Consider the following 15,000-nt stretch of genomic DNA (forward strand, 5'->3'; position numbering starts at 1 on the left):
TGTTTGTGTGTGTGTGTGTTTGTTTTTGTGGTGTTGGTGCGTTTCTATCGTTTGTTTTTGGTGTGTATGCTTGTGTTGGATGTGTGTGTGTGTGTGTGTGTGTGTGTGTGAGAGAGAGAGAGAGAGAGAGAGAGAGAGAGAGATTATTATGAGAGAGTAGTGTGTGTGTGTGTGTGTGTGTGTGTGTGTGTGTGTGTGTGTGTGTGTGTGTGTGTGTGTGTGTGTGTGTGTGTGCAGTACAACAACCATCAACGATATGAGTAAAAAAAAAAAAAAAATAATAATAGAACGTTGAAAGATATCGAACAGGAAAAAAAAACAAGAATAACAAGAACAAGAACAAGAACAGAATAACAAAGCCAACCACAACACACACACACACACACACACACACACACACACACACACACAGATGAAGAGAATGACGAACAGGAAGAAGAGAAGGAGAATAGGAGCGAAAGAGAGAGAGAGAGAGAGAGAGAGAGAGAGAGAGAGAGAGAGAGAGAGAGAGAGAGAGGGGGGACACAGCAGCAGCAGCACCGACGGGAGTGAGGCGAGGACAGGCGCGGGGGCTTTCGGACGCTCCCAGCCAGCCAATGGAGTTCACACCCTACTTGGTCTACCGGATTAAAAAGAATGGATTACCAGGTTGCCGAGAGTCGCCACACAACACCACCTCCGCTCTTCCCCTGCTCTCACTCCCCTCTCTCCGCCGCTTCTCCCTTCTCCTCCTCCTCACAGGTAGAAACCCAAATTACGTGGCCAGGTAAATTTTTTCAAGGTGGGAATGCTGAATGTGGTTATTTTGCTCGTTATTTGTTGTTTTTTATTGATATTTTCACCTCCTTTGCTTGTCTCGCAATCTGTGGCAACGTTAGACGAAGAGGGCCAGGAGGAATAGGAGGAGAAGGAGGAGGGAGAGAAGGAGGAAGAGGAGGATGGTGAGGGCTATAAAGCGTAGTAATGTTTTTCGTAAAAGTGAAACAGATTCACTAATATAGCAAAGAGTACAGAGATTGTTTTTGTTTGGGGGGCACGGCTAGAGAGAGAGAGAGAGAGAGAGAGAGAGAGAGAGAGAGAGTAATACACACCTTCTCCCCCTCGCCTCACTCTTTTCCTTCCCTCTCGTGGCTCAGAATAACAAAATATCTGCTCATTTTCGCAGTTGGGAGAAGCGTTTTGTGGAGTGGCGGAAAAATGCTACGTTTGTGGGAAGGGCGAGGGAGAGTGGGAGGGAGGATGGGAAAGGGGAGGATTCAAGAGGTTTTTACGGCGTGAGATTCAAGAGAGAGAGAGAGAGAGAGAGAGAGAGAGAGAGAGAGAGAGAGAGAGAGATGGGAACATACTGCAAACAACACTATATAAACATTTTTAGTACCTCTCTCTCTCTCTCTCTCTCTCTCTCTCTCGGGTGAGTTTTGGTGTGGCGTTTAAAAGCCGGTGGCTGTGGTGTGGTGAGTCCTTTGTGGCGTGCGGGGCAGCCTCGGCTTAAAAGAAACCAGCCTCCACGCAGCCCCTGATCCGCACCCACTCAGGAAAAGGACAATGAAAAAAAATGCTGTTATGGATGTGATCACTTTTTATTTTGCAAACTGGCCCGGGGAGTGAGGATTGGGTGTTTTGTGTGATAGTTGTGTGTTTAGTGTGTGTGTGTGTGTGTGTGTGTGTGTGTGTGTGTGTGTTCAGTGGTGGTTCTTGGTCCTCGTCGCGTGGTGTCCTGGGGAGCGAGTCGCCGTGACCTGATTGGCCGGCTGGTCGGTAGTGTCGGCTGGACATCGCCTCGGGATTGGTGGAGGGCGAGTGTTTGGATTAGTGACGTCACAGGTAATCCTCGCCGTGATTGGCTCCTGCCTGGCTTGTGGTCGTTATCACCGGGACTGGCACACAGGATGGAGTGGCTGGACGCGCCGCTCGTGTATAGGTGATCCGGCTAACATGATTGTAGAAGTGTGTGTGTATGTGTGTGTGTGTGTGTGTGTGTGTGTGTGTGTGTGTGTGTGTGTGTGTGTGTGTGTGTGTGTGTGTGTGTATGTGTGTGTGCGCGGGGCGTGGGCGGCGGGCCAGGGCGGCGTGGCGCCTGGGACACTGTCTGGTATATACACTGAGGGTCTATGCATCCGTCATGTATATGATACATGAGGCACACTGAGGGCTATGCACAGTATGTACAGGGTCACGTGACGACGCGGCTGACTAGACGTGGCAAGGGAACAGCTGACGACATAACAACCTGACGCTAGGGAGTCACGGGGCGGCGGGAACAGCTACAGCCATGTCCGCCCCCACCCTCCCCGCGCACACGTGGGGTCCCGCCCCTCACCGGCCGCTCCTCCCATGCCGCTCATCACAGCCAAGAGGCGAGCTGCTTCTGTAACTCAGCGAGTGTCCGGGTGAGGAGCGGCGGCGGCGACTCAGGGACTGTCTTGAGCACTGGGAGACGGGCGGGGCAGGGCAGGGCGGGGCGGAGCGGGGCGGGGCGGGTGGTCGGGAGTGATATTATATGAAATGAAGCCCAAGGATGGGCGGTGGTGCCCGGCCACCCCGCGCCCACGAGACAGCGGGGGACTAGAGGCTGACGGGCACTGGTATCTGGGGCGCGGGCCGCCCACCGGTGCGGGAACGAAGTGTCTTTGGCTTGACGTGAGGGACGACCTGGCCGCCGTGACCTGCCCGTCAGGAGGCAGCGGCTAGGTGGGCGAGCAGCAGCCATCAGCCCAGCAGGGAGGGAATCTTGTGCAGGTAGGGCGCGGCCGAGGCAACAGGCAGCGCGGGCGGCGCGATGAGGAAGGGGTTCATGAAGTGGGAGGGCAGGGGCGGCGGCATGTTGTGGGGGGAGTGCGAGAGCGAGGTGAGGGCTGCCATGCTGGTGGGCAGCGAGGCGGTGCTGCCCACCAGTGAAGGCAGCACCGAGAACTGTCGCGGTAGGGGCACCGTGGAGGAGCCGGCGTGCGAGGCGCCCTCGGCCACGGGCGACACGGAGGGCGACGAGGACGTGTAGGGCGAGTTGTCGTGCAGTTTGCGCATGTGCTTCTTGAGGTCGAAGTTGCGGCAGAATCCCTTGCCGCAGATGGAGCACTGGAAGGGCTTCTTGTCGTTGTGGGTGTGCATGTGGAAGGTGAGGTTGTACACCTGGTGGAAGGCCTTGTTGCACACGTGGCACTTGTACGCCTTCTCGCCAGAGTGGGTCAGCTTGTGGTTCTTGTAGTTGCCCTTCTGGTGGAAGCCTTTGCCGCAGAACTCACACACGAACGGCTTGTAGCCCTGGTGGATCCTGACGTGCGTGTTGAGCGTGGAGGACCTGCCGACACACACCACCTCGTTACTCCCTCACACACCCAGCAGTGGCCTGTCATCACGCCCTCATCACCTCACGTCACTACAGGGGAGGGGAACTATTCTCGCCTCCCCTCCACTCCTCAGCTACACACCTACTACTACTACTACTACTACTACTACTACTACTACTACTACTACTACTACTACTACTACTACACCTTAACTCGACATGTTGACAAAAAAGTGAGTCCTCAAATATATTCATGAACTATTAAACTGAATATTATCAGGTAACTGACGCGATGAATTAAGTATTGACTGAGTATATATATCTGACTCAAACCCTGACTGACTGACAGACTGACTGACTGAACGAGTGAATAAATACCACACTCAAACCTTGACTGACTGACTGAATGAATGAATAGATATCACACTCAAACTTTGACTGACTCACTGACACACTGACATTAACTGACTAAATACTAAACTCAAACCCCAACTAACTAATTAACTAACTAACTAACTGACTGACTAAATAGCAGCGTGACTCACCTGTTGAAACATTTCCCACACGTCTGACACTTGTGCGGCTTCTCCGAGGTGTGAATGATCTTGTGGCGGCACAACGTGGACGCCTGGCGGAACCCCTTGCCACACACCTGCAGCGGGGAGAGGGAGAGAAGGCAGGCTGTTAGATAACTGCAGTGGAGTGAATAGTTGTTAGGTGGAGCGTGGTGGATTGCGGTTTGCACTGTTGGACGGATTGAAGTGGTGTTCTCTAGATATTTATTTCCTTATTTATTCAGTAATTTGTCATGTTTATGTTTTGCGTGTGTCTAGTTGATTTATTTACCGTATTTACCATTTTTTTTATACGGAATCGAGAGTAGCAAGAGAGAGAGAGAGAGAGAGAGTGGTCCCCTTACCTTACACACGAAAGGGCGGGCGCCAGTGTGTACAGGCATGTGGCGCGTCAGGTTGTAGTGTGCGTTGAAAATCTTGCCACATTCAGGACATGTAAACGTCTTCTGCGCTTTGCCCACACCCACTCCCCCACCCACACCCCCACCCCCGCTCCCGCCCACCACGCCCACACCCTTCTTGGCGCCCACCACTTCCGCCACCACCACCCCGGGCGTGTTCGTGGCGATGGTGGCGAGGCTGGTGCTGCCGGGCGTGGTTGGGGATGTGGTGTGGGCGGGGGAGGGCGTGGGTATTCCTCTGGTTGCTGGTGTGGGCGGTGATGTGACGCTGAGGGGCTTGGCTGTGGGGAAAAAGAAAGATGTGAGGGACAGGTATGTGTGTGTGTGTGTGTGTGTGTGTGTGTGTGTGTGTGTGTGTGTGTGTGTGTGTGTGTGTGTGTGTGTGAGAGTGTGGCCTTGTGTCGTGTTTCTACATTCACCTCGTGTATAATAAATCTTTCCCTCACTCAAGTTTTACAATGCGTGCGAGATTTAAATAATAATAATACATTTCATCTACTGTTTTTCCCCCTCCCTTTCTCTTTCCTGGTACAACGATGCTATTTTTTCTATTTTATTTCATTTTTTTGTGTAATCTTACTAGTTTCAACTTGCTAAGCAGATTACATTTTTTTCATCCTATCTTTAGCGCAGCGGTTCACGGGCTGGAGGAGCGAAGAGGGGTAACAGCAGCATAGGATTTACCTGTCTGGGGGGACGGAGGTGAGCTGGGGGCGGTGACAGGGGGCCCAGGACGACTAACACCCCCTGCACCCCCATCTCCAGGCCTCCCCGCCCCTCCCACTCCCGGGGCAGGGAGAGGGATGTATGGAGGGGCTGGGGATGTGGCTGGGGATGAGCGGGGTCTGGTCTCCTCGGGTACTCTCGGGGAGGAGGAGCGAGCGGGGGAGGGTGGCGTGGTGGTGCAGGTGGTGGTGGTGGTTGTGGTGGTGGTGGTGGCGATGGTGGTGCGGGAGAGGGCAGCGGGACCCGTCATGGAGAGGTCGTAGGGGCGTGGTACTGGGGAGTCTGATGTGGCCTTCGTCGTCGCCTGCGGGAGGAGGAAAAAGGTGATGAGAGAGAGAGAGAGAGAGAGAGAGAGAGAGAGAGAGAGAGAGAGGGGAAGGGAAGTGGATGATAAGACTGATTTGAAAGAAGGAAGGAAGGTAGTAGATACGAGACAGAATGATAAAGAGAGATAAAAGAGAGAATGAAAGGGAGAATAAAAGAGAGATGAGAGGGAGAGATACTAAAAAAAGAAGATGGATGGATGATAAGGCTGATAAGAATGAGGGAGGTAGAAAGGGGGAAGATTGACATGGTACAGAATAAGAGAAAGAGGTACGTAGATATCTTAAGAGTGATACATACAAGATAGAATAAGAAAAGAGAGAGAAGGGAATGATATGACAAACAGACATGAAGAAGTGAATGAGGACGGAATAGAGACACACAACACATGATGAAGAAGAATAAATGAATAAACAAAGGTAAATAAGACATGGTAATTCGATAAGACTAAAAGAAATAAAAAGAAAAAAGAAAAACAATCAATTTATTGGCACGAAATATTAACACGCTTACTATTGGCTGATATAAAAAAAGAAGGAAAAAAAGTACATTTCTAATTGGCTCTCCTTCCTACGACTTTGTTATTTGACTTACCTTACCTAACCTAACCTAACCTAACCTAACCTAGCCTAACCTTACCTAACCTTACCTAACCTAACCTAACCTAACCTAACCTAACCTAACCTAACCTAACCTAACCTAACCTAACCTTAACCTAACCTAACCTAACCTAACCTAACCTAACCTTACCTTACCTTACCTTACCTAACCTAACCTAACCTCCCGAAGACTTCTATCACTTGACTTACGGAGGTGTAGACGAGAGAAGGGGCGGGAGAGGTCTGCGTCTGCGCCTGCGTCCGCCCCTTCAGGAGGTCGAGGCGTGTGAAAGCTGAGAGGGCGTGGGGCGTGAGTCTGTGGGCGGGTGCGGGGCTGAGGTGGGCGGCAGCGGGCGGCGGGGGTAGCGGCGCGGGCTGCGAGGTGGTGGAGGCGGAGGGGGAGGGTCTGTCAGAGGCACTGGAGGAGGGAAAGACACCTCCAGCCTGTGGAGAGAGAGAGAGAGAGAGAGAGAGAGAGAGAGAGAGAGAGAGAGAGAGAGAGAGAGAGAGAGAGAGAGTTACGTTATTATTATTATTATTATTATTATTATTATTATTATTATTATTATTATTATTATTATTATTATTATTATTATTATTATTATTATTATTATTATTATTATTATTATTATTATTATTATTATTATTATTATTATTATTATTATTATTATTATTATTATTATTGTTATTGATTATTATTATTATTATTATTATTATTATTATTATTATTATTATTATTATTATTATTATTATTATTATTATTATTATTATTATTATTATTATTATTATTATCATTATTATTATTATCATTATTATTATTTTTATTATCAACATTTTCATTATCAGTATCATGATCAGCACTACTACTACTACTACTACTACTACTACTACTACTACTACTACTAGCAATATCCCCCTCACCACCCACATCACCCTTCTCCCCAGCCCCTTCCACGTCCCTCTCCCTCCCCTCACCGTGGTCGTACCTGGTAGTAGTGGTAGAGGAAGGGGTAGTGGGCGAGGAGGTCCCTGGCGCGGGGGTCGTGTAGAAGTTCCTTGGCTCGCCCCTGCTGCTGGGGGAGAGGGGGGTGGTGGTGGTGGTGGTGGTCGTACAGTGCCCTCAGCCCCGCCAGTCTTGGGTCGTGGAGGTCTCGCAGACTGGCGTGGGGGTCGTGGAAGGTGTTGGGGTCCAGGGGTCGTCTTGCCACTAAGGGTCGTACTGGGGTAGGGGTTGGGGAGGCAGCCTTGGTCACCTGGAGAAGGGAAAGGTGTGTTAGCATTGTTAGTAGGTAGTAGTAGTAGTAGTAGTAGTAGTAGTAGTAGTAGTAGTAGTAGTAGTAGTAGTAGTAGTAGTAGTAGTATTGTAGTGATGGTGATGATAGTAGTAGTAGTAGTAGTAGTAGTAGTAGTAGTAGTAGTAGTAGATAGTGATGATAGTAGTAGTAGTAGTAGTAGTAGTAGTAGTAGTAGTAGTGGCGAAAACAGTAAAACAAGTAGCCAAGATCAAAACAAAACAAGAGGCCCCGTTAGAAAGGCAGAAACACACCACCATTAGCGTCAGTGCGGCGTGAGTGACTTCTACTCGTGTTTACATTACTTCGCACCTTCTGACCTTCATTCCTCCGTCACTGCAGCTTCCTATGGTGCGTGGTGAGTACAGGTGATAGTGTAAGGTGCTGTGATGATGCGTGGTGACTGTGGTGAGTGAGGAACGAGTGGTGAGTGAAGAAATAAGAGGAAAAACATTTGGTATATTTGTGCCTCGCTTTACTTATACATTTTGCTGTTAGTGATGATGTTATGTGGTTTGATGATGGTGTCAATGGTGTATGAGTGTATGGTGTGGCCAGCTACAGAGTGGCGTCAGGAGTACCAACAGATGCGGCGACTGTTAGACCACGGAAAAAAAAAAATCCTTTACATATAGTTTTAATTATTGCGATATTTTTTTCGTTTTAGACTAATATTTCTTAATTAACTTTTCTATTTATTTATTTATTTATTTATTAGTAATCGTGAAATGCGTGGTGTGTGTGTCTTTGAGCTGGCAGGCGTGTAGCATGTGACAAATCTTAAACGCTTATTCTCTCATTACAACCATTTTCCAAGGCCACGGAGATGATAAACTGTATAATCAAGACTGTTTCTTCTATCAGTAATACAGAAATCATGTTCATCTGTCACTAGAACCATAAGAATCACCCTTAAAAACTCGTGTGACTTCAAGTAAAGCCTTTAGAAAGTAGTGGTGTGGCTCTGAAATGTTTCATAATATGGTCTTTAAACGCTGCCTCTCCTGTCACCAGTGTTTTAAAAAGCCGCAGAGATCACTAGCCGGGTTGTCAACGGTGTGTGTCCTGTCTGTGGTGTAGAGGTCAGGTGTGTCTCGTATCAGTGGTGTAGAAGCCAGGTGTGTGTCGTGTCAGTTGTGTAGAAGCCAGGTGTGTGTCGAGTGAGGGGCCTGTGTGCGTCGAGTGAGGGGTCTGCGTGCGTCGAGTGAGGGGTCTGTGTGTGTCGAGTGAGGGGTCTGTGTGCGTCGAGTGAGGGGTCTGCGTGCGTCGAGTGAGGGGTCTGTGTGCGTCGAGTGAGGGGTGTGTGTGCGTCGAGAGAGGGGTCTGTGTGCGTCGAGTGAGGGGTCTGTGTGCGTCGAGTGAGGGGTCTGTGTGCGTCGAGTGAGGGGTCTGTGTGCGTCGAGTGAGGGGTGTGTGTGCGTCGAGTGAGGGGTGTGTGTGCGTCGAGTGAGGGGTGTGTGTGTCTCGAGTGAGGGGTCTGTGTGCGTCGAGTGAGGGGTCTGTGTGCGTCGAGTGAGGGGTGTGTGTGTGTCGAGTGAGGGGTCTGTGTGCGTCGAGTGAGGGATCTGTGTGCGTCGAGTGAGGGGTCTGTGTGCGTCGAGTGAGGGGTGTGTGTGTGTCGAGTGAGGGGTCTGTGTGCGTCGAGTGAGGGGTGTGTGTGCGTCGAGTGAGGGGTCTGTGTGCGTCGAGTGAGGGGTGTGTGTGCGTCGAGTGAGGGGTCTGTGTGCGTCGAGTGAGGGGTCTGTGTGCGTCGAGTGAGGGGTCTGTGTGCGTCGAGTGAGGGATCTGTGTGCGTCAAGTGAAGGGTGTGTGTGTGTCGAGTGAGGGGTCTGTGTGCGTCGAGTGAGGGGTCTGTGTGCGTCGAGTGAGGGGTCTGTGTGCGTCGAGTGAGGGGTCTGTGTGTGTCAGTGAGGGGTCTGTGTGCGTCGAGTGAGGGGTCTGTGTGCGTCGAGTGAGGGGTCTGTGTGTGTCGAGTGAGGGGTCTGTGTGCGTCGAGTGAGGGGTCTGTGTGCGTCGAGTGAGGGGTCTGTGTGCGTCGAGTGAGGGGTGTGTGTGTGTCAGTGAGGGGTCTGTGTGCGTCAGTGAGGGGTCTGTGTGCGTCGAGTGAGGGTCTGTGTGCGTCAGTGAGGGGTCTGTGTGCGTCAAGTAAAGGGTGTGTGTGTGTCGAGTGAGGGGTCTGTGTGTGTCGAGTGAGGGGTCTGTGTGCGTCGAGTGAGGGGTGTGTGTGTCGAGTGAGGGGTCTGTGTGCGTCGAGTGAGGGGGGTGTGTGTGTCGAGTGAGGGGTCTGTGTGCGTCGAGTGAGGGGTCTATGTGTGTCGAGTGAAGGGGTTGGTGACATGTACTGAACGAGTATCCTTTAATGTGACTCTATCCCTTATACGAGTATTATGCTTATAAGTTCAGCGTTATTCTCTCTCTCTCTCTCTCTCTCTCTCTCTCTCTCTCTCTCTCTCTCTCTCTCTCTCTCTCTCTGGATTACAAATGGGCGGAATTACAAGGTTTTCCTGTCTCACTTTTTTTTTTTTTTTCATTTCTAAGTTTTATTTTCTCGTACTGTTCTTTTTAACTCCAGCGTTCCGTCTCTCCTTCCGCTCTTCTTCCTATTCGTGTGTCTTTATTTTCTGGCCCGGTCTGCCTCCAGCTGTGTAAATCAAAATAATGCGTATAATTTCATGCAACGATAAGCAAGATCCATCGAGAACCACCTCCTCCACTACCGCCACTTCTTTCTCACCACCACCACCATCACCATCACCACCACCATTTCTTACTTACCACCATCATCATCACCACCACCGCCATTTCTTTCTTACCGCCACCATCACCACTTCCTCATCACCACCACCGTCTCCCATAGTCACCATTCTCATCACCACCACCTCACACTCACCACCATTATCTCACACTCACCGCCACCTCCTCACACTCACCACCATCACATCACACTCAGCTTCACCACCACCAACACTACCACCACCATCACCGCCACTCACCTCCGTCACCTTGACCCGCTTGGGCGTGGGCTCCATGATCCTGTCGATGGAGAAGGCGAGGGGCGCCCTGCTGCGGGTATGGGTGTGGGCGGCGGGACTGGGCGGCCGGTCCTCCTCGGGCGTGTGGGCGGTGGGGCTCCGTCTTGGGCTGCGGTCTGGGGTGCGCCGCATGGAGCTTGGGGGTCGGTGTGGGTGTGGTGGCGGGGAGGGCGGCAGGGCTGAGGCGTGGGGCTCCTGTGGAGACGTGTGTCTAGGAACATCAGTGTCCTCATCGCCCTCAGCACTCAGTCTCCTTTGCAGGGCGTCCGTGAGGGCCCTGTGGAGAGGCACGGCCTGCTCTCCCACGCCACCCTGCACCCGGGCCACTGCCACGCCCTCAGGCATCTTGCTAGACGCGAATGGCGGCGGGCTGTCCTCGGCGGCGGCCATGGGGCTGTATTGCATGGGCTTCTTTTCAGTATCCCCGTGGCGCCTCACTACTGCAGGAGACTGAGGCGCGGCGCGGCGGTGAGGCCAAGGGTTGTGCAGCCCTGGCCAGGCAGCCCGCGGCTGATTACATACCTGCGGGAGGAGAAGGCAGTCGATGAGGAAGAGGATGACATGACATGGAAGGGAGGAGAAAGACGAAAAACAGTGGAAGAAATGCTACGAGGAGGAGGAGGAGGAGGAGGATTCCATTAGTCGCGGCCACACGGGGATGATTACAGGGCCGGTGCCACTGACGAAGAATATCCTGTTGCCAAAAGCTGCCACCCTGACCCGAGTTAGTGGAGTAATTTAGTGTGAAAAATCCATCAGCGGCAGAGGACACGAGGGGCGCGGCTGCGATCACACGGCGGCGCGAGGAAATAAAAACACAAACTCCAGGAGAGACAGAATGACTGAGTGGCCTCCCTAACAATACTCACACATCACGTGACCTCTCGCTGCCATTACTCTCCTCTCCTCCTCGCCCTCCCTATCTTCCTCCCTCCCTCCCTCCCTCCCTCCCCCGCACTGTGACCACTTCCCGGCCGGCTCTGTCCTTTCACTCCAGCTTCTGCAAGTGCACAGTTTCAACACAGAGGCGCTTTTATCCTAGGGGCCCTGCATAATGGCCCTCCCAAGCACTCTGCATGCGCCGCTCAAGCCAGGGTCGGCAAGGGGCGCGGGTCGCTCCTCTAAATAGAAGCTAAGAAGTGAACAATGAAACCCATTTAGGAGTGAAAGCCGCCCAATATCCTGAGAAGCGGGGACACAAAGCCTCAGCGCCGACGACTTGGGAAACGCCTCGCGAACCGGCCCAAGCTGAAGCCTCATCTCCCCACACCTCCTCCACCGCCGCCTCCTCCTCCTCCTCCACACCTCCACTTCCTCCACCTCCTCCACCTCTTTTTCTTTTCACTTCCCACTCATAAGAACATTTCCAGAGACTCCGTTTTCCTCAAGCTTAGGAAAAAATCTCATCGTAATCTGAGTTTTTTCCTCCACCGCTCCTTTCCCTGGGCGGGCGACCCCGAGGCGCGGCGGCGGCACACAAGGGAACAATCTCGGTGCACTTTGCCTTCTTCGTGAGCAGTCAAAATGAAAGAAATCAAAATGGCTGCCACCAGCAAGGTTAGTGTGTCATAATTCACCCAGCTTTCCCTCGCCGGTTCAGTAGCCGCAGTGGGGCGAGGCGCGGCCCGGCGCGGCGAGCGGCGGCGGGGCTGAGCGAAGACTTGTGGTTCTCTCAGGGCTCAGAGTGGCGCGCTGCCCCCCACGGCGCTCAGATATTGAAGCACCACCCGACGGCGCCGCCACCTTGGCCACGGAAATGGACTGCATCAGCTAACAAAAATACCCTTTTACGCCGGCACGCGCCCTAACCCCACCCCACACCCCACCCCCCACTACCTCAGCGAGGGCCACACTGGGGCGCCGGGGACCACACACGGGGGCGGGGATTGCTAGGCCCCCCTTCCCCCTCCCCCGTCTCCCCGTCCCTCCCACGCGGTGGCCACACTCTTAAAGAATTGTTTCTTCGACCCCAGGTTAAAGGAGGCTCAGTGATCGTTCCTTTGGCCATCTCGTGTGTCTGTCTGCCTGCTTGCTGTGTTTCACTGTTTCACTGTTTGTTTGATCTGCTGCAGTCTCTGACGAGACAGCCAGACGTTACCCTACGGAACGAGCTCAGAGCTCATTATTTCCGATCTTCGGATAGGCCTGAGACCAGGCACACACCACACACCGGGACAACAAGGTCACAACTCCTCGATTTACATCCCGTACCTACTCACTGCTAGGTGAACAGGGGCTACACGTGAAAGGAGACACACCCAAATATCTCCACCCGGCCGGGGAATCGAACCCGGTCCTCTGGCTTGTAAAGCCAGCGCTCTAATCACTGAGCTACCGGGTGTGTGTGTGTGTGTAATTCACCTCGGTCTTCTGCTGGTCACCCAGCCAGTCTTCTCCATTACGGAGCGAGCTCAGAGCTCATAGACCGATCTTCGGCTATAACTGAGACACAACACACTCCACACACCGGGACAGCGAGGCCACAACCCCTCGAGTTACGTCCCGTACCTATTTACTGCTATGTGAACACACCCCACACATTAAGAGCCGCGCCCATTTGCCTCGCCGCCCCGGGACTCGAACCCGGCCCTCTCGATTGTGAGTCGAGCATGCTAACCAATACACTACGCGGTGTGTGTGTGTGTGTGTGTGTGTGTGTGTGTGTGTGTGTGTGTGTGTGTGTGTGTGTGTCTCTCTCTCTCTCTCTCTCTCTCTCTCTCTCTCTCTCTCTCTCTCTCTCTCTCTCTCTCTCTCTCTCTCTCTCTCTCTCTCTCTGTGTGTGTGTGTGTGTGTATGTGTGTGTGTGTGTGTGTGTGTGTGTGTGTGTGTGTGTTTTGTGTATGTGTGTGCATGCGTGCGTGCGTGCTTACGTACATGCGTGTGTGTGTGCCTGTCTATCACTGTGCACTTCCGTCCGTTTGCCTGTCTGTCAATATCTCTTATCTTTGATTTTACTCGTATTGTGAATCGATCTGTCTGCTCATCTCTCAACCTATTTCTGTCTGTTTGTGTGTCTGTCTGTCTGTCTCTAACCATCTATCTGTCTGTGTCAATCCATCCTTTATCTATCAATTTATCTTTATCATATCCTTCACATTCAAGGCTCAACCAACAATACAAGGCTTGCGTCAGTGTCTCGCTCTGAAGCACCCATGACAACTTTCACCCTCAGTGTTACCATAATATTACTTCACCATGATCTGTACAGTGGCCCAGTAATTCACCTCTCCTCCCGTTATTTACAAGGCTTGCGTCACTGTCTAGCTCAGAAGCACCCGGGACAACTTTCACCCTCAGTGTTACCATAATATTACTTCACCATGATCTGTACAGTGGCCCAGTAATTCACCTCTCGTCCCGTTATTTACAAGGCTTGCGTCACTGTCTCGCACTGAAGCACCCGTGACAACTTTCATCCTCAGTGAATAATATTGCTCCATGATCTGTACAGTGACCCATTAATTCATCTCTCCCCTGTTACTCGTCCCACATGTACGTACGATTATTCATCTTTGTATTTCGTATGTTATTTTCCTGGTTGCTATCTACGTTTTCTTGAGTTATACCTTTCATACTTATTCGTCGTTTTCTTTTTGTATATTTCAATAAGATCTATAGATTTGATTTTTTCGTGTTATTGTTTTATTTAAGTCTGTAATGTTTTGTGGAGTTAATAAGTTGAGTTTGTCTCTATGTTACTCATTGCGATTATTCTTCCTCATTTTGTTTTGCAAGTAGTGGTTTGAGTCTAACTATTTCCTGGCCAGTTTATCAATCTGTCTGCCTATCTGTCTGTCTGTCTGCCTATCTGACTGTCTGTCTCGCTATCTATATCTATGTCTCTATCTGTCTATCTGGCTATCTATATCTATCTGTCTGTCTGTCTGTCTGCCTATCTGTCTGTCTATCTGGTTATCAATATCTATCTGTCTCTGTCTTTATCTATCTGTCTGTCTGTCTGTCTATCTGGCTATCAATATCTATCTGTCTCTGTCTGTCTGTCTGTCTATCTGGCTATCAATATCTATCTGTCTCTGTCTGTCTGTCTGTCTGTCCGTCCGTCTATCCTTTTACATATCAATGAATCTGTCCTTTTTTTTTTATCATTCAATACTTTATCTCATGATCGAGAAGCACAATTTTCCTTGTCGTGTTTCCAATCCTCTCATTCTCCATTCAGATCCCCCATTTCATTTATATCCTTCTCTTATCTCCCTTTTATTCATTTTTATTCCCTTATTCACTTCTATACTTCACTTTTCACTTCTCTTCCTCCCATTCTCCATTATTTCCCATTCATTTATCCTTCTCATTTTTAACATCTCAAGTCCCCATTATTTTTAGCCTTCTTCCCTTTTACCTTTCTTTTTCCTCCCCATCATCTCGTAATCCTATCATTCCCCATTATCCCCCATTCATTTGTATCCTTCCTTAACTATGACATTAAACCCCATTAATAGCACTATTATCTTCCCCACACTCCATAATATCGCTTCCAATCCCCCATTATCTATTATTCCCCATTCATTTGATTTCTCCATCTCGAAAAACCCATGATTTTTACCACCCATCTTTCTTCTCACCCCCCCCCCTTCCTTTCCCTTCACTTCCCCATGATATTCACTTCCCACACCCATTTCCCTATTATAAAACCCATTAACTTCCATTTTTCACTAGTTTACTTCATAAAAACCCATTAAATTTACTACCATTACCTTCCCTTCATCTCACCCATTAACATCTTCCCAATACTTTCCCTTCATTT

The 15,000-nt window shown here is 50.5% G+C and overlaps 1 protein-coding gene across 1 annotated transcript in view; it reads right to left on the reverse strand.

Annotated features, from left to right (window-relative positions):
* Positions 1–1,564: 1,564 nt before the first annotated feature.
* LOC123502976 (LIM domain-binding protein 3-like) overlaps positions 1,565–15,000 on the reverse strand; it is a 70,617-nt gene continuing 57,181 nt past the window's right edge. Inside the window, exons 6-12 of the mRNA XM_045252275.1 lie at positions 10,197–10,757; positions 6,898–7,164; positions 6,122–6,355; positions 4,947–5,292; positions 4,206–4,543; positions 3,832–3,938; positions 1,565–3,298 (exon numbers count right to left, since the gene is read on the reverse strand). Coding sequence (XP_045108210.1) covers positions 2,710–3,298; positions 3,832–3,938; positions 4,206–4,543; positions 4,947–5,292; positions 6,122–6,355; positions 6,898–7,164; positions 10,197–10,757 — 2,442 coding nt within the window. The 3' untranslated portion in view covers positions 1,565–2,709. The remainder of the gene's footprint in view (positions 3,299–3,831; positions 3,939–4,205; positions 4,544–4,946; positions 5,293–6,121; positions 6,356–6,897; positions 7,165–10,196; positions 10,758–15,000) is intronic.

Source organism: Portunus trituberculatus, chromosome 13 (assembly GCF_017591435.1).
Source record: "Portunus trituberculatus isolate SZX2019 chromosome 13, ASM1759143v1, whole genome shotgun sequence".
NCBI lineage: Eukaryota > Metazoa > Arthropoda > Malacostraca > Decapoda > Portunidae > Portunus > Portunus trituberculatus.